Source organism: Harpia harpyja, chromosome Z (genome assembly GCF_026419915.1).
Source record: "Harpia harpyja isolate bHarHar1 chromosome Z, bHarHar1 primary haplotype, whole genome shotgun sequence".
In the NCBI taxonomy this organism is placed as follows: Eukaryota; Metazoa; Chordata; class Aves; order Accipitriformes; family Accipitridae; genus Harpia; species Harpia harpyja.
This window is the reverse complement of record NC_068969.1, coordinates 81,682,191-81,705,615: the sequence shown is the minus strand read 5'-3', so window position 1 is coordinate 81,705,615 and position 23,425 is coordinate 81,682,191. Positions and strand designations below refer to the sequence as shown.

Sequence of the window (23,425 nt, the reverse complement as noted above, 5' to 3'; positions counted from 1 at the left end):
ATTGATTGATTCTTCTAAGCCCATTATTTTTTTATTAATTGTATGTGGAAGCATCAGCGCACACAAGAAATGCAAACCCTCATCCAAAATCCACCCGGGTGCCGTGACACTTAGACATATGACCGTTCTAGGACTTTGGCAGAGGGGAGCTGCCTAAAACACAATTCTGATTGTGACTTTAACTGGAGTTTCTTGTAGTCGCAGCAAACTAACCAAAATAATTTTACTTATGATTTTAAAATGTGAAAAGCAGCATTGCTGTGTCATCAATTTCCCATACTTGGTAAAGGAAAACTAAGGAAGCGTAGCATGAAAATGACTACGCAAACCCACGTCAAGACCTGAGCTCCCTCGTATTTTGCGAAACAAACTCACGAAACTCAAGACAGCTTAACAAAAAACACCAAGCACCGGGAGTTCGGCCCCGCCGCCCCGCTCCTGCAGGTCAGGTACACCGCGTTTAAAAAAAAAAAAAAAAAAAAGTAAAAAAAAAGAAGGAATTGCGGTTCCTCTCGGGAGGGGAGGAGGACGCGTTTTCCGCAGCAGGACAGCGCACGCACGTCGCCAGCCCTGCCCCGCCCCGCCCCGCCCTGCCCGGAGCGGAGCGGAGCGGCAGCATCCCCGCTCGGGTCGGGCTGACCGCTGGGCCGGGGCCGCTGGAACGGGCGCGCGCCCACCCCGGCGCCGCACACCCCCCCCCCCCCCCCCCACCGGAAAGCAGCGCGCCCGACCGCGGGCGAGCGAGCGCGAGGCTGCCGCCAGCGCCCCCGCGCCCCCTCGCCCCGCCGGGCCCCGCCCCCCGCCGGGCGCCCCCCGAAGGTGCCGGCGGCGCGGCGGGAGGGTGGGGCACGGCGGTCTGCCCCCTCCCTCGGCTGCGGAAGCCCGCCCGCGGCCTCGCGCGCTCCCCCCCTGCTCGCCTTCCTCTTTTTCCCTCTCCTGCTCGCCCCCGCCATCCACCCACACACCGCCACAGACCCACACCCCCGCACACACCCCCGGCCCCGCTCCCAAGAGGCAGGAGACGGTCTGGCGATTCAGGGACTCACGTAGGCCAGGCTTCCTTCTGTGCAGCCCTTTGGGTAGAGCTGCTAATCCTTCTTATTAATTAACGAGATAATAGCAGTTAGCCGGAAAGCAATATTAACGCGAACTATCTAGGAAACTTCCAACAGAAACGATTTAGTCTTTCTGCTGATTTCCCAGTAACAAAATCATGCGGCTCGAACTGCAGCAGCATCTCGGTGGTGTAAGAAGGCAAAACACCAAGAGTGCCTGAACGGTGCCGGACCAAGGACATCCGCGTGTATTTTCTGCCCTCCTTCTTGAACAGTTTAAAAGACCCTCCCTCAGCTTCGGAGCTTATCAAGAGCTGGGGATGCAGGCTGCCCCAATTATATCACTCTTCCATAAGGACAAAGGAGAATGTAAACTGTGACATGACTCGTCTGAGAAGTGTACTCTGAGAGGTACGTGCATTAAAAACACACACAAATATTTACCATTTACATGTACCGTTGCTTCAGCCCTTTAAACTCCCGAAGCGTTTCTCAACGTCTACTATACTTCATTCAGTATGTGCCGAAATACCTAACATCAAGTTTGTGTTTTATTTATGCTGCAAAAAAAACAGCAGAGATGACGCGGGGATTATGAATTCTGCAGATGTGGTACATTGCTGTAGATATTTTATGTTTTAGAGAAAACAGCAATGCAATCTTTAATTTCTTTTTTTTTTTTAATTAGCCATTGTAGGAGTAAGTAAAACATCTATCAGAAGAAGGGATTTATATTATCTGGGTTCTGTTGCAGCAAACAAGTACTGCAGCTTTCATTCACTGATTGTCAAAAACTTTCCAATGTGCCCACTGCAATGCGGATGCCAACCAACGAATCAAAGGCATTCAGCAACTAGACAAAGAGGGTCTGATGCCAACCTCGGTGCCACTGGCAACCATTATTGGCATCAAGCACATTGTCTGCCTTTTTTTCCCCCTCTCCTGGCACTTGACAAACAAAATGGCGGTTCTTGTAGCAACGGGAACACAGCATAAGCGCTGCACTGAATTAAATACCATCAAATGATTTTATGGACTGAGGTGTGTTTCACACCAAATGATAGACACTCTCTGATGCCTGACAGAAAAAAAAACAGAAAGAAAGAAAAAAAAAAAGCAGTTTTTGTCAATAGAAACAACGCTTATGCCACTTTCAAGGTTTGGGCTTTTTAAAAACTTGGGGGGGGGCAGGTGAACCTGATACAACAAGCAGAGCCCCATAGAACTGTGATTGTGTAATGATTAAGAATTATTTTGATGTTAAACATTGATCACAGTGTGTATTTCCCATTTTCTTCCTCCATTTCACTCAAAGGAGCAGCATTGCAACTTATGTCAAGCCTCTTTTTCTTTTTTTTTTTTTTTTTAAGATCCTACAGCACAAGAGGATAGTAGAAAGAGAATGGGGGGGGGCGGGGGGAAGATGCTGAATTCTGAGGGAGGTGAGTGAAAAGTAGAACCAGATGAAGTTGGTCAATGACAGAACTTCATAGGTCGGTCCTTATTTCTTCTTTCAAGGCAGGCATGGAAGTAGAAGCTCTTTTTATTAAGGACTGAAAGGATTATTGACACTTCTAGATCTGGAAATTGTCAATATATTGTAACATTACTCTGCACTGCAATGCGGATGCCAACCAACAAATCACAGGCATCCTAGGCTAAACAAAGAAGGTCTGATGCCAATGCTGGTGCCACTGGCAACCATCACTGGCACTCGAACTATCCTTCCTCCTCTTTTTCCCCTAATCTTCTTTTTTAAAGCAACAAAAAAACGAACTACTTGGCCCCTTTATTCATTTTATGTGCTAATTCCTTCTTCATATTTCGTTCAGGGATTTAATTGTTTCTATGTCTCCGCTTAGTTTTTACATGATACTATTAGGCAGGTTTATATATTCTAAAAGAGAAATAAAAGGCAAAAAGGCATGTGTATAATGCAGCATTTTGGTTGACTTCATGCTTATCTTTTGCAAAGCCTGGTGCTCTTAATCAAGTGCACTACAAAGCGCCACAATTAACCTGTTTTCAATGAGGATAGAGAATAAAAGTTTGACAAAACAGAATAAAAATACAAAGATAACTTAATATGACTTCTTCAAGAAGAGAGCCAACAGATGTTCATGGAAGATTTACTGTGAAGCAGCAGGACAGACAGAAAATACATGCAGTTTACAATAAACAAAAGGGTCTACTAAGGGCGACTTGGTACATAGAAATTAGCCAGCTTCATCTTCCAGTATATTCTCAGAGTAGCATCGTGTAACTTTGAAAGTTATTACTTTTTTATATTACAGCATGCTTCTCGTTTCTGATTAGACAAGTGTTTTAAATAAACTCATATTCTCAATCCATTTAAATCAATAAAATCAGCTATGCCCTGCACCTGCAATTCCTTCTCCCACTTCAAGTTACTGGCTTCCAACAACTTAAAAGTCAACAAAGTGTAAGAGTACTCTGACCCCAGCTTCTTTGGCTCAAGAGCTACTTAAACTGTTTTGCCTCTCTTTGTAGTTTTGACTTTTAGAGACAGGTAAATCTGTTCAAATTAATCAGGAAGCTATGTCTTGCAATATATGCATTCAAAATATCATTTGAATTTTTCTTCACAAAAAGAGTTTAAAGGTACAAATTATTTGTAATTAAGCTATTTTGTTTAATGCTAACAAAGAAATCTTTCTTCCTATGTTATTGGGGATCAGATTTACCAGACTCTGCAGCTACTTAAAGTCGCTGCAAAATATCTAAGTGTTGTCTACTGCTGTGGAGAGAAAAATACAAAAAATACAAGCAGGCAAAAAAAACAAAACCAAAAAATGAACCATATTTTTTCATGATGAATAATCCAAAAAATTAAACCCTATTTATACGTTCATGTAAACATAGTGCTCCATTTGCGTGAAGAAATGCTAAAAGACAAATTCACTGAAAAAAAAAAAGGTTGTGTTGTGTATCTGTTCTTTTAAAGAATGCGTACACACCAAATGAAGACATGTGCAATTTTACTTTTTTGTTACTAACAAAATCCATTGCGTTTGTTTTTCAGTTAAATCCCGCAGTTATGTACCGGGCATCAGATAACAGCCTGCCATCTGCCCTTCTGCAGGCCATTTCTGCCTACTACCAGGCCAAGTTGTGAAATGGCCCACCATCTGCAGCCAGCCAAACTTTCCCTGGTTGAGATCTGTAGCTAAAAAAAGAAATGCTTTATTACTGCTGATCAGTCAGCAATACAAAGACGCCTAGAGGATGGCATAATCGCCAGAAAGAACCAAAATGACCCCTCACAGAGAAAAAGCATTTCAGAAGGCTTAGAATCGGAGAAAAAAACACCTTCATCTACTTACAGCCATTTACAATTTCAGGGAACCTGCCTGTAAGTATTGTTATCTGAATATGCAATACGACTAGCAGTTCTTTCCCTGACACATGATTATCAGTAGCCCTGTTTTTATTTTTGTCCTGTAAAACTAAGTTTAAGAAGCTTTTCCATAGTGTTCCTGCAATTTTCCACATTTCAATTATCTGCCAAATAAAACTAATTATACGAGTGTGATTATGAAAATATACTTTTCATGGAAAATTCTCTCAAAATATTACAACCTGGATCTTTGTTTTAAAGCGCAGGTAGGTAAGATGAGCTAGTGATGTAAAATATGAATAAAATGTTACATACTGTATGCTGTAATTCTGACTAGGCATGGTATTTACAAAGCAATATTTCTGTGCTAAAGTCTTTTCATGTTTTATTTTATAGACGTGAAAAAGTCTGCAATTGCTCTTCAAAGTGATAACAGGTTCATCAATTTACGGATGAATTCTTGATTATTTGTAACTACAAAGACAATAATAAATATTTGTAGTATTTATTGTGATAGTGCAATTGCACACACCTGCATCTGTTATTAACAGTACTGGGGCAACTAAAAAAAAACCAACTTGAAAAACAAGAAGAACATTTTCTGAAGTCATGACTAGAAAAAACTACACAATATATTGCCGCTTTTCAACAAAAAAAAAAAAAAAAAAAGGCCACTTCAGCGGAACTAAAGTACTACCTTGGTACGTCCCACTCTGTCTTGAAAGAGAGAAAGGCATGTATGTCAAACACACATGTCATTTACACAGGTCTGTAGGAATGTGTGTGTGTGTAAGTATATACGTATACATGCTGATTTACATATGGATATGTACCCACATTACGTCTATAGACCACAGAATAACGTTTCACTGGAAGCCAGCCCATAGGGGAAACAGGGCTACTTGGAATCAGAGTTTGACATACTAACATAGAAACACAACAATCTGCTTCCTACCTTGCTCCTGCACGTAGTATGCCAAAAACAAATCAAGCTCCTTGACTGATACTGTTATGTGATGTGGCTGGACACAAAGTGCTGGATTTGTGCAATGTGGGGATTTCATGAGCCGCTCTCCATCCGTACTTTCCAAGGGGATGCCTTTGAACAGGATCACCATGACTAGATCCAGACGCCAGACTTTGTCAGCCTGTCGCAGGCAGTCGATTCTCCTAATCTTACCCTTCTGGTCAGGATTGGACAATACACAGCATGGGTGCTTCTTCCCAGTCACCGTGAGCACAAAATCCTCCCGGAACTCTTGGCGAATATCTTTGCGCAGCTTGGCCAGGAGCCTGGATGCCCACTTCTGTTTAATTTCAGGCTTTTCGCTAAGTAGCTCATCCTTGACTGCTCTTTCCTCATCCTTTGACATTCGTTTCTCATGTTTTTTAAAGTACTTGCGTTTTCGAGCCTGAAGGTTGAACCAAGTATAGGCAATTGCACGGACATGTGGAAGAAGTGCCTCAATGAACGGGTGAAATTCATCCTGTGGAAAGAAGTGGAGGAAAAAAAAAAGGAGAGAAGAAGAAAACTCAAAGTCAGTAAGTTCTCATAATCAAAGCAGTATCAAGAAAGGTTTCTGAAAATCTTAAAGTGAAATCCAAGACGAAGAGAATAAACACTTAAAATTTAGGCAAATTTCTGCATAACATATTTTATGCAATTACTACCGCTGTCAGGCAGTAGACAAAAAGTACACAGAGAATCACGTTTTCCCCATATTTCACTCTTTGAAAAAAAAGGTGAAGATTTTATTTCGTATGCCTCCCCTCACTTCATCCTGCAGCGCTGCAGAGACAACATCATTTAAAAGAGATGCTAACAAGATGTTTTGTTTCTAGCACTTAAATATCTGAGTGAACGGCTAACATCAAGAAAAGTACCATTGCACAAAGAGGACACTATACGGTTTTAAAAAATCTGAGCAGAAACGTTCAGAAGGCTGAGGCGAATGCCACAGTTCATTTCTCTTCTCTGTGGCACAGAAACACAAAGCATATACATGCTCAGTGCAATGCCACACAGTTCCCGCTTTTGGAGCATGCTCTCAGCAAGAGACTGCTGGTGGCACAAAGAGCATGCGCCATTAAACTTGATCCATTTTCTTATCAAACGTCCAACATTCCAGCACTGAAACAGCACCATTCCAGTGGTGGTAACTAGAGAAACCAGTATACAGTAAGGGAAAGTGGGAAAAGACACAGCGTGTCGTATACAAATCCTGAACAGAAGCTTCTGTACTTTCAGCTCTTCGGGCTTCCCTCCCACCACCCCCAAACTCTGTAAAATAAAAGTTTATGAAGTTGAGAACAAAAATTACATTTATGTTCTTCCGGCAGCTCCACTGTGTGTTTTGAAGCCCCACAGAGTCAGTTAATTTGTTAACTGATCACATGAGTGTGGCAATTATTCTAAACCCCTTAAAAATCAATCTGAGGTGTACAATGAAAAATGGCAACTTGGCACAAACTTTGCATTCTTTGTGTTTCTGCATGCTGTGGCAGAGTGACATTATGAGTGCACCGCTGGTCAAATGCTGCTTTTGTGAAATCCATGCAATTTATTTACAGTTCCAAAATACCCCTTTCTGTCATCTGGCTTCACCTGCAAGTTCTTATCTTCTGCCTAGCAGCAATATGGATTACATTAACGAGGTAATGCTTAGTTGTCGTCTACAAGTACAATCTATAGCAATTAAATTAATTCATTTTGTCTGCTTAAAGTACCATCCTACACATTCATGTTAATATCTAAGTAGGCCTTTCCCAAAAACTAATGCCTCTTTTCCATGAGCAGATCCGCTGTCTAAAACAGCGCGAACTGCTTATGAAACATTACTGCACTTCAGTTTGGAAGGGAGACCTTAGAGGAGGTATCTTTCTTCCTGTGTGCAGGCATATTTAGTTTTAAATATCATGCAGATTGCTCATCATACGGAGTGGCACGGTGCAATCAAACTAAAACTGAACCTTTTTTATACAATTATATTCAAGAATACAATTAACAAACTAATATTTTAGCTATGCTGCTAGGCAAGGAATGAATTATGTTTAATCAATAGGCTGATTAACTCTATTAGGTAAAAATGATGAAAGTATAACTAATGGTCTCAATTATACAGAGTTCAGACTGCCATTGTAGAAGCTTCAGGCCAAGAATTGAGTATTTAAATCTTCAAATTTCAAACAAACTTCAAAATTTCCTGAATGGTAAAAAAACCCACTAGATCCAGTTACCTCTCTTCCCTAACCGTCCACAAATCAAACAGAAAACAACAGAAAAGTTGCAAGCAGTTTAGCTATGACCATGTTACCTTCACAGAAAAAAAAAAAAAGGAAAAAAAGATGGAAAAAAAGAGGAGAGAGACAATATAGGAAGATAATTCAGGACATAAACGATTGCATTACAGTATGATGCTTGACAAAGAGCCACAAAGGCAATAATTAAACTGATTAGTAGTTTCCAGCAGAGATTTGAACAATTCTGATACTATACTGGCACATAAAACTAGGCCATGGAAAGAGTTAAACCACAATCTGTTCTTTGTGTGGGAAGGCAATACTGCTCTGAGTAACCACAGCCCATGATAAGACTTCCCTATCTTCATACGTTTTCTGATGCCATGCTTTTCCCCCCCCTTCAATTATAACTACTAAAGAAAGTTTATTTTTTCTTCTACAGAATTCATCTTAATCAAAATATTCAAATAAAATTTTTTTAAAAATTAACATAAGCATAAAGACTGTGCAGTGTTAAATCCTTACAATTCATTTCAGACTGAATAAAACAGACCTACTACAGATTTTGAAAATTCTAACAGCTGGGGCTAAAGGCCAGGCAAAGGCAGGGGGCTGAAGAGCTTTGGGAGAGATGAATTTTTGCCCCAATACAATGATTTTCCCTACATCTAAACAGATTTCAGCATTTATAACTTAAAATGGCAATAAAATTAATGTGGAAATATTCTACACTACTAGAATACTAGAATAGTTTTCATATTTAAGAAGAACACCACAAACTATTTTGGAACGGCTATGCCTTTAGGTAAGGCACATAGTGCTACCAATAATAACCTATAGCATTTTACATCTATGAAAATTTTAGAGAGAAAAATCCCACTTTTTAAATTCCAATTTGTAGTATTTGATTGTTTCTTTTTCAAAGAGTGGGCGGGGAAAAAAAAACCAACAAAAAACCCCAACTTATTAAAACTGTATTCTGGCTTTTCTTTCATACTACCGTTAAGTCCTAAAGATACAAATATATGTGAAAGAGTGTGAAGAAGATACACAGCAAATAACATCCTGTTCTAAAGCCATATTACCAGATATCTTTGAGAGATTCATTGTGCATCTGGAGTCCTTTCAAATGAAACATTACTTGACAGAAGAAGTGCCCATAAAAATGATCCTAAATGGAGATTCGCAATTAATCACACACATTCTCCACTAAACCTCCTAAAAAGCCATCTACAGAATTTGATCTTTTTCCCCCCTTAATATTCATACAGGCAATATAGAAATATTTTTTTTATGTGGCACTCATCCATGTGCCACAGTTGCTCTTGCAATAAAGTGATTTATGGAGGTAAGATTTTCAAATGTCATATCAAATGGCTCAGGTGAACCATTGTGCACTGGCAATTTAAATTGAAATGGAACTTACTATATAATATCCATTTAGCTTGTAAATAAAGGGAAAAATACCAGTCATCTGATGGTGATAAATAGGCCAAGATTTCTTTTTGGAAAAGGTAAAGGGGAAGTGCAGTGCCCTTTTCCTGTCTTCCACTTTTATAAACTTTGTATCAATTCATGCAAGTTTGAACTGAGGACCATACAATAAATACACCAGGCAGAAGTCCAGAAATTTTATACAGAAGACTTCATGTACTCAATTTACCTGCATGGATTTTCTCTGTGCCTAATGAAACAACGTATTCCAGGAGGAAAAGAAAATGACAACATATTCTGAGTTTCCTGGACCACCATAACATAAAAATAAACCACAGCAAAAATACCACCAAGCACTTAACGGCATGCGGTAACTCCATCCTATCATGCCTCAGCAAGAGAGATAAATGCAGTTTATACTTATTCCAAAACAGGGGGAGAGAGGCATGTAAGAAGGAGAGGAAAGGAGCCCCCCAAAATTAAACTGCATTTGGTAAGTCTTCATTCTTCCTTGGAGTTATTTTACACCCATCAAACTTTTATTGAAAGAGTGATGGGTAACATTTGAACTGCCAAGGTTTGTCTTAAAGCTGTACTTTGGATTTTAGCCTTGTTTCTGAAAGGTCCTTCAGAGCTGTCTCAGCACAAACTGAACTACTCCCAAGGAGCTCAGTCCAAACAGGTGTTCTGTGTTCAGAACTTTTACCAAAATATTTGCTTCTGAGCATACACTGCCACAGTCAACATGCATAGCAAGAGCCCTAGAGACGGAGAACACAATAGAGAGAACAATTTTGGCAGTCCTACTTTAACTCAGTCGCTATTCAAGATTAATCAATCTTTTGCTTTAATAAATAAATAACACAAAGTATAAATTCTCATTGCCAGTGTAATCTCAATTTTTAATTTATGGAGAGGAAAGATGATTTTTCAAATGCCTTTACCATTCCAAAGAGGTAGAGAAAGATTCCAAATTAAAGTCAATTCGCTGTGACTGTGTTCCATGTATGTACCACTAAATGGGACCTGTCTCTGCGTGGTACATGATACAGTGTGACCGTAAAATATTATGGAGAGGTTATCAATGCACAAAAGCCAGGAATTGCTTTCTTGTACATATGGCTGTAGAAGTACAATGTTGTGTTTTTGTATACACCTGAGTGCAGTATTTTAATACAGATTTGTAAAGAATGAGGAAATCTCCTATATCTGTGAGTCCAAGAAGCAAACATATGGGGGAAAAAAAGTCATCAGAGCAGGAAACAACAAAATTAACTACCCGCTGTAATAGAGGTGATAGTGAAAATTTGCACATTTCGAGTGTAAAAACCGCTTTCTGAAGTTGTACCCTCAGGTTTATACTCTGGTGCAGAGGTCTTATTGCCTGTCAATAATCTCACAGGCTGGACAGCCCACACAGAATTTATTTTTACTAATTGCAGATTCCATCGTAAGTAATTATTTCTAAGTGTGTACCTGTAAGCATGTGTGTATCTGTTAGACAGAACGCTTCCTACATGCATTCATTTCTCTTTTGAAGAAGTATCTCAACAGTACTCTTTTCCAGCTTTGCTCTACTGCAGCTCACGTTTACTTGCTGAAAATATCCATATCTAAGTCAATCACACTTAGATGCCAAACAAAATATAAACAATAAAAAATGTGTCAGCCAAAAAGCTACAGGACTGTATCCAATCACTGAATAAGCCTTATCATCGTTTCCATCTTCATTCACAATTTATGAATCCTTCAGTCCTTTTGAATTACAATGCTTTCTAATTGTGGAATAACTTAAATCGTATTTATTTATTCACCGTGCAAGCGCCTCGTCGGCCGCTTAGTAACAGTACTGCCGGAGACGTTACTTTCGCACATATTCTGCTTCTTTAGCTATTTGTTGCACCAATGTGGAAACGAGCAGTTATCGCTTAATCAGTTTACATCAATCACGTCCTCCTAAGACGGACTTTCACAAAAGCTTCTGAAAACTATGCCCTGGCTTTACAGAGCGGCTTTGCTCTCCGGACAGGCGCCATCGGCGCATCGCTCCCCGCGACCGCACGCCCGCCCAAGGACGCTCCTGCGGCGCCCGCGGAACCTCCCGAGCCTGCTCCCTACCCCCCCCCCCCCGCCCCGGTCTCAAAAACCGCATCCTGCCGCGGCGGGGACCCCCGCTCGGGCCGCCCGCCGCCCCCCCCCTCCGTGCCCCCCCTCCGCGCCCTCCGCGCCTCCCTCCGCGGCCCCCGCGCCGCGCCGGCCGCCCCTTCGCCCCGCTCCCTCCCGCCGTCCCGGTGACAGCCGCCGTCGGGGCTTGGAAAGCGGCTGCCAGCGGGGTTGTGAAACCCGGCTAGCTGCTTCCCCCCCCCGCTCGGCAGGATGCGCGCCGGTCCGGGAGCGGGGCGGTTTGGCGGGGAGCGGGGGGAAACGCCGTTCCCCGGCGTGACCGAAGAAGAAGCCGCTGCACGGCTCGGTCAGCCCCGCTCGCATCGCCCTCGCTGCTGGCAGGCTACGTGTTATTCATTAAGCATAAGACGGGAGCACCTCGCACCAGCGAGCGCTCTTTTTCTTTTTTTTTTCTTTTTTTTTTTTTTTTTTTGTCAGAACCAGCACTTTTCCTTTCAAACCCTTTCATTAGACCCTGCGTAAAGCGGCGAGCTGAAACGGGAGCAAACCGTTCGATTCCAATCAAACCAACACTTCTCAAACCTGCTTTTTAGCGTAATTATGCTCGTTTCCATTTTGTTAACCTTTGACTTCTCGTGCACCAACAATTAACAGTATTTGTCTACGGGTGACACTTTGAATGGATGTCCCCAAAACAATGGCCTGGTGCAGTTTATTCTCTACTATTCCCTCCTGCGAGAGGAGTTTGGATGTGACAAGCGGTTACAACTGCGCTTTAACCCGTTACAACTACTAGCAATGACTCATTAACAACTCACATACATATAAAAATAATAATTAAAAAAACAAAACACGCACGAAAACAAACAAATAATTTAACAAATAAATTAAATAAAACGCGTCTATACCTGAGTGAGACAGATTGGAGAATACATCATGACTTCGCTTTGAGAACACGCTGCCCGGAGAGTCTCTAAGAAAAGCCTCAAAAAGAAATAATTTCATCTATTGATTTTACAGTCATCTGAGACTCAAGGAAGATGAAATCAATCAGGACGGGGCTCTGCCCTGGATCACCACAACTTCACAACAAACCCCAGTCCTCCTTAAATAGCCAAAGATTCAAGTTCACTCCGTGTGCTAGATTTCCCGGGGTGAAATCCAATCTACACTTTTAACCCTCTTGTAGTCGGCGGCGCAGGAGTCTTGCTTTTGCTGCTGCTGCTGCTGCTGGTTGTTTTGCAGATGAGGGGGGAAGGACTCAAGGGGGGGTGGTGAGGTGGGCGGGAGGATTTTTTTTTTTTTTGGCCTTTTTTTTTTTTTTTTTTTTTCAAGAAGTTGCTGTTGGTGGGTTATTACGGCACTGTCACCACGCTCTCGAAAGTTCAAAGTCACGGCCCGAAGCGGGGAGCAGGAAAATCCCGAAGAGCGATGGCAGGCGAAACTTCGCGGGGCAGCGACCCTGCCCGGGGGCACAAACCGGCGCGGGAGCGCGCCCCGGCGGGCCGCGCTCGGCCTGCGGGCTCCTCCGGCGGCCCTGGGCCCGCTCCCTTCCTTTCCCTTCCCTTCCCTCCCTCCCTCCCTCCGCCCGCGCCCTGCGGGGAGCGGCGAGAGGCGGCTTTCCAAACGCCCGCTCCGATAGAAGTGATCCCTCTCTCGGAAACTCCGAAGGGGCGAATCTGTGCCTCGCGCTCCCTTCCCGCTTTGCCCCCGCCGCGTCCGCCGTCGTTCGGCGGTGGCGGCCCCCTCCACCCCACCCCACCCCCAGCTCCGAAAAAACTTGGAAGTTGAAAAATTCACCGGTTACACCCTCTGGAACCCGTTCCAGCCCTCTCCCCACATGAGGCTCAAGTATTTTTTTTTAATTATTTAATTACACAATCATCGCTTACACTCCTCCTCCTGCAAACACATTCCTTCTCCACCAGAGCCCCCTCCTCTGCCTTCCCTCTTTATTAACCAGCTACGCTGCAGAAGGAACTAGCGCGTTTTGCAAACATCCCTCATTTTCCCTCTCTTCTGGTGGGAGAAAGTTGCGGGAGGGGGGCGGGGGGAGGCGGGAAGACGGCGCGGGGGGGGGCTGCCATCTGCAGGAGGTTTCTTTTCTTCTTTGCCTTCTCCTCCTTTCGGGGTACGATTTTGCCAGCGGCGGCGGGGCTCAGACGCCCCCGCTCCACCCCTCGGCGGCCCCCGCCCCGCAGCCCCCTCCGCCGCTCCCCCGCAGCCCCCCCAAAGCGGGGGGGGGGGGTGCTGCGCGGCACCGCCGGTAACTGCTGTACCCGCGCTCGCAGGCTGCTGCCGGGCGGCAGGGGGGCGCGGGGGGGTCCCGGCTCCCGGGCAGCAACAGGGCGCGGGGTCTGGTTTCATTCTCCCGGGGCAGCTTTTACCGCGGGAGCTGGGGAAGGGGCGGGGGGAAGTAGTGAACGAAACTTATTTCTGCTCCTGTGAGGAGGGATGCGACGCAGTGCACAGCTGGGGAGGGTGCTCGGTGCCTGCGACCGCCCCCCCGCTTCCCGCCAGCTCCCCAGCACTGCCGCTGCCGTCTGCGGGAAGGAGCGCCCGAGCGGTACCGGTGCCGCCCCCCGGTGCCGGTGCGCAGCCCCCGGCGGCGTCCTGGAGGGACCGCTGAGTTCCTCCTTGCCCGAAGTGAGAGTTTATTCACGTCAGGCATTTCACAACGACACACCAAGGAAAGTAGGCAGGTTCAAGTCAACCATGAAATGGTCACTTTTTAACCCCGTCCTGTCCTCATTAGGGAAATGCTCAAACACAGCCCATTTTCAAAGAGGGCTCTTAATGAGGGGAGCTTGCCAAGTCTACCAGCTGCAATTCCCATAAATTTACAAACCAAAAGAAGCCGGGGGACGGGCGGGGGAAGGGGAGAGCCCATACAAGACAGGTAATGTCAAAGGAAACAGCAAGAGCCCAACGCGTTATTCCTTGCAGAATCCACGCCGCGTCCCCGCAGCTCGGTTTCTGGCTGCGCTTGCCTGGTTCCCTCGGATTTGCAGGGTTCTAGCAATAGCCACGGGTTTTCGCTCTACAGACCACACTGACAAATGACAAGTTCGGAGCATATGCTTAGGCAAGACGAGATGAGGCAAACTTGGGGTTAACCACAATGAGCAAAATTTATTTTCATGTCTGGTGTAGAATACCCCCCAAATCCTATCATCTTTTCCTTTACCCAGACACTGCAAAAAGCTGATAACGCCAGCTTTAAATACCGGAGTTTCCCTTTGAATAAATATTCAATTTAAGTGGAGTTAATTTACCATAAAAGACATTCCCCTTGGCACAAATGCACCAATGTCCTTGAACACACCTCTTTGAGTGCTTGAACTCTTACACAAGCCATTACCGAGGACCTGATTTAAAACCATAATAACCCCTTTCTGTCCCCCTTCTCCCTCGCACCCCTCCACAAGGATCAGGACAAGCCCCCAATACCGCATCAGCAAGGCTGCCCCTGTGAGCTGCACAGATATGAGAAGTCTCCCCTCTCCCAGGCTGGGCTTGCAGAAGGCCCCACTCCCTCCCAGGTCCTGGCCAAGGGACCACTTTGCACCAGAGACCCGTGCACTAAAAGCAAGAACTGTCTGGCAAGGTCCTGGGAGCAAGGAGAAGCGAGCAGGAAAAAGTAAATGAAGCCAGGTAAGGGCAGACACCAAGCTGGGCACTTTCTGCAGCCCTTGCTACTGCAAGGGGGTGTGGAGTCGGGGTGACATTGGGCTTGCATCCCCACAGGAGCCGGCTCTGGGTGGGTTTGCATCCCTACCCAGAGCAGACAAGGTGGGGCTGAGGCCAGCCAGCCCTGCAGCATGTATCCCCCGGAATAGCACTGCCGGGGGTCACAGCAAAGCCAGACCCTCCCCAGAGCCAGTCTGCTGGCCGGGATTGAGCAGGCCCCTCACGTGAAGGAATCCTGGCGGAAACAGAGCTGCCCGGCCAGCATGGCTCAAGCAGCACCTTGTCTTCTGCATGACCTAGGAGGCTAGGCGGGCATGGTGCAGGTTGCCATGGGTTTGCTTCTGGTTTGACCCACAGGCTCCCAGTGCATCAGTTAAAGCAGGCTGAACTGGGCGCCCAAGATGCATGTTTGGGCTCTGTTCCTCCTGGTCAATCCCACTGGGAACCCATTCAGGAGGGAGGGTTTGTCCTGGGAGAATCCACACACACACACATACACACGTGTGCACATGCCTACACCCCCCCATCCCCGCCCCACACCCCCCACCCCGGCTCCTTCACATGAACGCAAGCTAAAGATTCTTTCCAGAACAGAGAAAGAACTCCATTAAAATAATAAAAAAGAGCAACTCTCTACCACTTCCTTGCAGAGGAACATAAATAGGTATGTGGGAACTGGGTTAGCCTGGAGAAACATGGTATTAATGGAACAACGACAGCAGCCACAGTGGCTGGGCCCTGGCATGCAGGGAGACCTTGTGGGAAAGTCGTTCAACTGCTTTCAAGTCCTGGCTTGCATTAACTCCCCATCCCCCTAAAACCCCTTCTCTCCCACCCCCCACACTAAAAACTCTGCTACTGCTGCAAGTTCTCTGCCCTTGACGCTCCGGGACGAGGGACAGTTGGTTTTGTCCTCACTGCCAGAGCTATGCCAACCTCCATGCTGTATCTGGAAGTTCAGCTATCATTTCACTGTGGACAACTATAAAAATAAAGGTCACTATCTGACCTTGCTGGTGGGAGACACCAGGAGCTGTTTTCAACTCCTTGGGGTGGCATCGCCTGAGGGATCCTGCCCTCAGGCGGGATGCGATGTGAGCACTGATAACACACATGTGGACACAGGCACACCTGGGCACATACACATGGGTGCTAGAAAACATGCAACAAAAATGCACGTTCGGGAAGAAAAGGCACCTTTCACACCAGTAAGTGGCAAATACTGAAGCTGGTGTGTGAATCACCCTCCCTGAGAGCCTGCACCCTCCAGAGGGGGGGCTGTCCCCATGCCCCCCCCATGCCTCCCACCCACCTCTGGCCAGGGTAGCCGGGATGGACGGACATTCACTGCCCACGCTGCAGGATCTGAGACAGCTCATCTCAGGAAAGAACCAGAAAGGCTTTTTGACACCATGGGCAGATGGCCTCGCTCCCCACCACCCACCCTAGCTCCCCAGAGCAGTTTTCTGCCAGTGGTGCAGATCCTGGTATGCCAGACTTGTGCTGAAAGCCTGTTTTTTCCCTCCCTCCCTCACAGACCGTGCTCACACTTGACCAGGTGCCACAAAGTGGCACTGCCCTTGGACTTCAGAGGTAATAACATTAAAAAGTGGAAAGGCCAGTTAGGCCACCCATATCCTTCCTAAAGCAGGATTTCAGCTGATGCCCTTTGCCCGGACAACTGCTCAACTGTTTCAAGTTTTGGAGGCTAGACTATTATTATGCATCAAAAATCAAAGAGAAAGGTATTGCTAATGCTGGAGCATGCAGCCTAAGATTGTCTCAGGATGCAAGCAGGCAGTTTGGCCCACTATCTAAACAAACACACAGTGAACTTCTGAGAAATCAAATTTTCATGAACATTCCAGTAGTCTTTTTGTGAAAATCAGAAAAAAAATCATTCTGGCACACCGCATTTCATCTAAAAGACTCAATATCTGAGAACCAGCTCCAAAACTTTTACTTAAGAGGTCTGTGTGATCCAAAATACAAGCTTTACAGTTTTTTTTACACCTAGTTTAATAGCAATGCCATTAACTCCTTTTTCACCCTTTCTTAGAAAATGCCATTCACACACATGTCCGTTAGATATACAGTTACTTAGGTACATACATAATACTGAGCAGCACAAATACAGTATAGTTTATGGCAACTACATGTAACAAATAACTTAAACCATATTATATTATCATAGTGCTATCTAATGGCAATTCTATTGGTATGACTCGTCTTCATGCCTTGCAAGGCTTGTACCATCATATTAAACTACAAAGCAAAGTTTCACATCTTTGGCAGAATCAGAGCCTTGGTTGGTTTTCTGATGTACAGGAGTATTGTGTGCACATACAGATGGATATGTACATATAAACATATGTATATGCACAGAAAGTTGGGTAGAAAACATTTAGGGAGCAAACATAACTAGTTAAATAAGCAAACTGATAATAAATGGGTTTATGGGGTCTCGATACATTTCATATGCGGCTGAATCATAAGGTATTATGATGTAAAATGCAAACAGCAATCAGTAAAACTTCTAAGTCGGTGTAGTGTCATACCTATAAATATATGTATCACAATATTTACTAGGACTCTTTTTTTGTTTGTTTCCTGGTGATCAGAAGAAATGCACGCTGTATATAAGCTGTGTATATGTATGTTCAGACAGAAAGTGTGCATAGATACAATCAAAAGTAAAGAAACACACTATTGACTCTATACAGAGACACACATACATATGAAGGGTGTGCACACTTGACCCCTGTCCACATATGGTTTGATGGGGACTATAATACTTGAGCTTTCCACAGCTCCCAGACCAGCAAATGAAAACATCAAACCTCAAGTGTAAAGCTGTAAACCACAACGTTTTGGGTTACACAACTGTGCAGTTTTTGTCCTCACTGCAGGTCACATTCTCAGCCTTACAAAGGCATGAAACCCTCTTACCCCAATACAGTAAATTCTTTTAAAATTCACATTGGCTGATCTTAAATGCCCTGGACATAAACAGCAACGACAACAACAACAATAAAATCTCAGCACCATCTTTTCTGACAGTTTATATCACTTGCCAGATTTTGAGAATATTGGGGGGGAGAGAGGGGAAGGCGGTGTCTAGAAGCTGGATTTAAATGTCTGCCCAAATTAGAATTGTAAAAGTGCTTTATTTTTTTCTTGTGATTCAAACTTAAAATTATAAGCATTGCAGCTCAAAACCGCTTCAGAGAATGTTACGAGTTAATCTTGTGTGTTTTGGCACCTTTTCCCTGCCAGCTACTGTACTTTAAAAAAAAAAAAAAGTTGGAGATCTTGTCTGTCCCGTCTCAAGTTCAATGGCAGCGCTTTCCAGCAGCGGGAGGAGAAGATGGCCATGTTCGCAGCCCTAATAATAATTCAGATCACGCCACATCGGCATCTTGTGTCAGAGTCGAAACTGGCTTCCCCGCCCCCTTCAACCTGAGAGCTGCCAAGTCCTCACACACTCCACATTCAACCACAACTTAATGGATGGGATATTGTGCATTAAAATGTGGCCCAGACACACAGGCGAAGAGAGGACAAGAGGGGAAGCAGACAGACACACACACACACACACATACACACAGACACGCAAGAGAAAGGAATGAATTAAAATACACACACAGGTCCCACAACAAAACGGCAGTGAAAAAAGGCAAAAAAAAAAGGAACAAAAAGAAACCCTCTAAAGTAACTTTAAAAAACAAGCCAGAAATGCCACCCGAACACTGCATCCTGCAATATAGCGTGAAAGAGACCAGCACAAGCCTCCAGGCAATTTATCGAGCAGACCATACACAACAGCAATGCCATTTCCTCAACATTATGCACTAACACTGCAGTCCATTAACTACAAAATCCACCAAGACAGCCAGAGAGAAAATATTCTACTAAAAGGTGAGTATAGAAGCAATCTCTACAGCAACAAGAAAGAGGGAAAAAGAACTGTCTGCAAGGTACAAATAAAGTAGCATTTGCATTAATCCTTTCCAGCGTTTAACTGATAGTTGCCTGCCAGAGAAGAAGGGGGAGGGGCGAAAAGTTGAAGCAGGAAATGTGCCAAGTTCAGCACTTTTGGACGCAAACTCCCATCAACTGATTCCTGGCATAAAAGTGTGACCCATATACAAAAGCTGCCAAAAAAAAGTAAAATATAAACAATCCACCACTTATATCTCATCCTGTAAAGCAGAAGTGATATCAGCATTTAAGAAGATGGTATAACATCCACTTTGAAACCACAGAGACACAATCACAGCCTGGAGGAATTACAAGAGCCAAGCAAGTTTTAAAAAAAAAAAATATATATATATACAAAAATCATTTTAAGCACCACGTACCATTGCAGAGTATTGCATTAAATAAACGAGATCCTGGAATCTGTAACACACACCACCAGGCCGTTGGTTTCACCTTTTCCAGGAAACAAATCTATTCTTTTCTCAAGGACTCGGTGTGTTGAGGGCTTTTTGTTGTTTGGTTGGTTTGTTTTTTTTAATTTCCAGAAGTGGCCTTCTGCCTTTTGTTTGGGGGTGGGGTGTTCGGTTTTTGTTTTGTTTGTTGTTGTTTGGCGCGGGTGGGTTGGGGGGGGGGATAATATTATTTGCTCAGACGGGCTGTTGGCTTTGTTTTGGTTTTATTCTGGGTTTTGTTGCCGGCTTTTTGCTTGACACCGAACGGGATGAAAATTCTTGGCCGGAGCGAGGGAAAAGGCGGTAAAGTCACAGCCTGCGGGCAGCCGCCGCCGCCGCCTCCTTTTCCTCCTCCTCCTCCCCTCTTCCCAGTCTTCCTTCCTCTTTCGAGCTGCCAGGCTGGAGAGCACGTTTCGGTGGCGGCTGACTTGAACGAGATCCAAGAAAAAAAAATTTTTTTTTAAACTTTTCTAGGCACACGTATGTATAAAATACATGTCTACACACGTACAGACGTGTACGCCGCGGCCGGGCTGCCTCCGCGCTCCGCTGCACGCGTTCCCGCGCCCCCCCCTCCCCCGGGCGCTGAGCGGAGCGGGCGGGCGACCGGCGGCGGCCCGGGCCTGCCTCCAGCCCCGGCGATGGGCTCCGCCGCCTGTCGCCTGTCGCCGCCGGTCGCCTGTCGCCGCCCCCCCTTCGGCCGGCCCCCGGCGCGGGAAGCGCGGCTCTCCGCTTCCGCCTGGCGGCTGCCGCAACGCACCGGGGCCGGCGCCGTCGTTTGCATACTAGGAGGGCGACAGCCAATGGGGAGCGCGGGGCGGGGCGGACGGCCGGCGGCGGCGCCCGCGGGGCCGGCGGGAAGGGGCGGGGCTGGGGGCGGGGCTCCGGGCCCCCCGTTGGGGTGGGTGGGCGGGCGGCGGCGTTGCCGTTCCCCTGCGGGGGAGCGGCGGCGGCGGCGGGTCAGCTGCGGGCCGCGTCTCGAGAACGAGGCTGCGGCGTTTCGGTTCCTTCCTCGCGCGCGCTCGTAGCGAGTGTCCCGGTCGTCGCGGGAGGGCTACGGGTGTTAACAGGCGCGCTGCCGGCGAGGGCAACCCCGTCCCCCCGCCCTGAACGGGGTGGTGAACGTAGACCGGGGGAGCGGAAGCGTGAAACTGCCGGCAGTCCCGGTTTAGAACTTAAAACAAACGGCGAAATCGCGTGGTTCGGCCCTCACAGGCCGCGCGCGCTTGGCGGGAAGGTGTCCCCGCGCGGTGTGGTGTGAAAAAGGCTCTCGCGGGCAGGTTCTGCAGCTGGGGGGCTTCGATGCCTCCTGCAAACTCTCGCCTCCCTCTGCGCCCTGCCTGCGGGATTAGCTTCACGCCGGAGGAACGGCTCTCTGGTCCAAACCTGAAGGCGGTAAGGCACCACGCAGGGGGAGGATTGGACGTCTAAGGCTTCCTACAGAACTAAGCCACTTGCAGTGAATTATAAATAAAACTGCGCGAGGCGAAAGCGTGTGAGGAGTTTTAATCAGTCAGATAACAAACACATTCCTGCCTGATAAAAATTGTTTGCCGAGTACAAACTGTAAAGGGTCTTCGTAATTGCTTGGACACCAGTGCTGGGGACGTGGGGGCCTCTCAGGAAGTCAATTTTCTTTTGTCCGATTCAAGAAAAACATTCTAAGCCGCTAAAAATACATTCTGCTCTTAAAATGAAGCACAAATTGCCATGAAATAGCGGAGAAATAAGAAACATAAGCTTTCAGGCTTAAGAACTATCACTGTGAAGTTTTTTTGGTTTTATTTTTCTGATTCTTTCATGAAGGAGTCGAACCCAGAAAAATGAAGTTATGAATTTGTCTGTTCAGTGAATGGGGGAAACAATCATTCATGCCATGTGTGGCATGGATTTTGTAAACTTTGTGACAGCCAGTCAGTCAAGTGGAGAGCAGACCTTTCTCCATGCCAGAGGGATTCTGTGGGTGTTGGTTTTTAAATTTTTTAAAATTTTTTTTTCTTTGTTACAGAATTCAAGCTTTGAGTCAGAGAGTCACAGACAATTCACAATTTGTGCCGGTTGTCAATACTTAACAGAGTTTCTTACAAGAACTTTGGCAATATTTCATGATAGATTTCCAGGCTTTTTGTTGCTCCTCAGGTTTAATTTTGGTGCTGCTGTTGTGATTGCTGACAAAGATTCAAGTTCTAGTAGACAGGCCCGTTACTCTCAGCAGCTTTTTCTTTTTTGTTGTTTGTTTGTTTTCGTTGAGCCTGTATAGTTACTTAGGCTAACTCTGCAAGTGATTTAGCAAACAATCAGGAGCTTTTAATATTATATCAAATGAGAGAAATAACAGCATCAGTGAAAGCAATGGATGTTGTAGTCTTTTAGAAAGAAAAATTGTGTTACCCAAAGATGCCGTAGTTGCTCGGTTTAGTTTAAGCCTAGACTGTTTGTAACAGGCAACATTCTTGAGCATATTTTTAAGTTCAAAAATTCTGTTATGTATCATTTCCCTTGCCTTTGATTTCTCAATTGTATAGCACTAGCATGTCTTGATTATGGCGCTCTCTTCCACAAATACAATCAAAGGCTCATATATTTTGTCACAGGCTGACCTTAAGTTCTGTTGATCCTGGATTTTGTTGGTCTTTTGAGGTTATGTATCTGTATATTTGATACTTTTTAATGTTCATAATGGATGAAACATGAAAAGACTGTAAATAGTTTTCTTCCTTGGATAATTGTTACATACTTAATTGCTTCTCTGGATATGAGTAGATAATAATCTGAAGGGAAATAGACTCCCTTGCAGAATTTCCACTAAAACAAATAGCAATCAAAGAATTATTTGACATCTTTATAACAGGATTTGTAAGAAAGATCAAGTTTTTCAGGACTTACTTTCAAAGCCGCTGATATGATTTGCTTTATTAAAATCTCTATTTTCAGGGTTTCCTCACTAATCAACAGGACAGGAAAATAAAATGAGTGAAAGAGGATCTGGTATACTGATGATTCAACAGTAAAGACTATGATTAGTGCAGTTACAGAATAAACCAAGTAAACAAGGATTACATTAAGGGACAATATGGTAGGCCGAGTCTCAGTACAGGTCAGCTGGGTGCATGGGGGGGTACAGCTGCCCTCATGCATAACAGGACAACTGAGAAAACCAGGTAGCTTTGGCTAATACATCATTTTGCACATGTGAAAAACCGCTCTCGCCCCTACCAGCTTTCAAGTAAGAGCCTCACATTTTTCAGGGAAAGGCTACTGTAGCTAAAAAGGTGCCACTTGCTTATTCCTGCAACAACCCATTCAGGTTCGTCTGAGCAACGTGCCACAGAAAATCCATGATTTGCCCATGTGCACAACACTTGCTCATTATTTCTGAAAGTTCATACTTTTGCCATGCTGCTCTTTATAGGCTCGTGGCCCCGCCGAGCCTCCTCCATAGTTTCCTAGCAACTAGGCAGAATTATAACTCTGATCTTGGCACCGGCGAAATGGTTTCTTCTGCTGCTTCCCCCAGGCAAGTACTTTGCGGTCTAGGGTAAAACACTGGGCGAAGAGATGGGGAGTGCTGGTCAGCAGGCTTACAGAGACTGGTGTTAGTAATTCCCTGTACTGCCAAGCAAAGCCTGGATGGAGTTCCCACTTGCCAGGGTGGGGACAAGTGCCATTCATTCCCAGCCCTGCTCTGGCATATTAGTTTAAGGGAGAATTCAAGGAGGTTTCATAAAATTATTTCTAAAATTTGGAGGCCTCAGCAAGCAGTAGCAAAGTTGTTACCTATTACAGCAGACCAGGTTTTTCACTTTGGATAATAAAGCAACACAGGAGAGGAAATATGGCATATACAATTTTAGCCAGCAGCAAGTCTCCCTTTCCTTGTCCAGGAAAGCAGCTGCAGAATCCTGATGCACACCATCTATTTCTGCTTAGTTAATAGTCTCATACTAGGTACTTTTATTTGTTTAATCCTGTTCTTCTATTAAAATATGTTGGAAGCACTATCACAACATCACCACACAACCACATCATCACCAGAACAAATGAAAGGAAGATTAGGAGATTACAGAGTGAAGCACTGAAAAGATAGAAGA

General features: G+C 45.2%; 1 protein-coding gene across 12 annotated transcripts in view; it reads right to left on the bottom strand.

Moving 5' to 3' along the window:
• The window catches only part of NFIB (nuclear factor I B), a 279,147-nt gene that overhangs the window by 165,168 nt on the left and 90,554 nt on the right, over nucleotides 1-23,425 (bottom strand). For 7 of the 12 annotated variants that reach the window (XM_052775672.1, XM_052775661.1, XM_052775662.1 and 4 more), the window contains exon 2: nucleotides 5,369-5,900. In XM_052775672.1, coding sequence (XP_052631632.1) covers nucleotides 5,369-5,900 — 532 coding nt within the window. Of the gene's footprint in view, nucleotides 1-5,368; nucleotides 5,901-6,297; nucleotides 6,402-12,119; nucleotides 12,450-19,262; nucleotides 19,467-23,425 lie in introns of those variants that run through there. The other 5 variants (XM_052775663.1, XM_052775666.1, XM_052775671.1 and 2 more) reach the window with 3 other exon arrangements.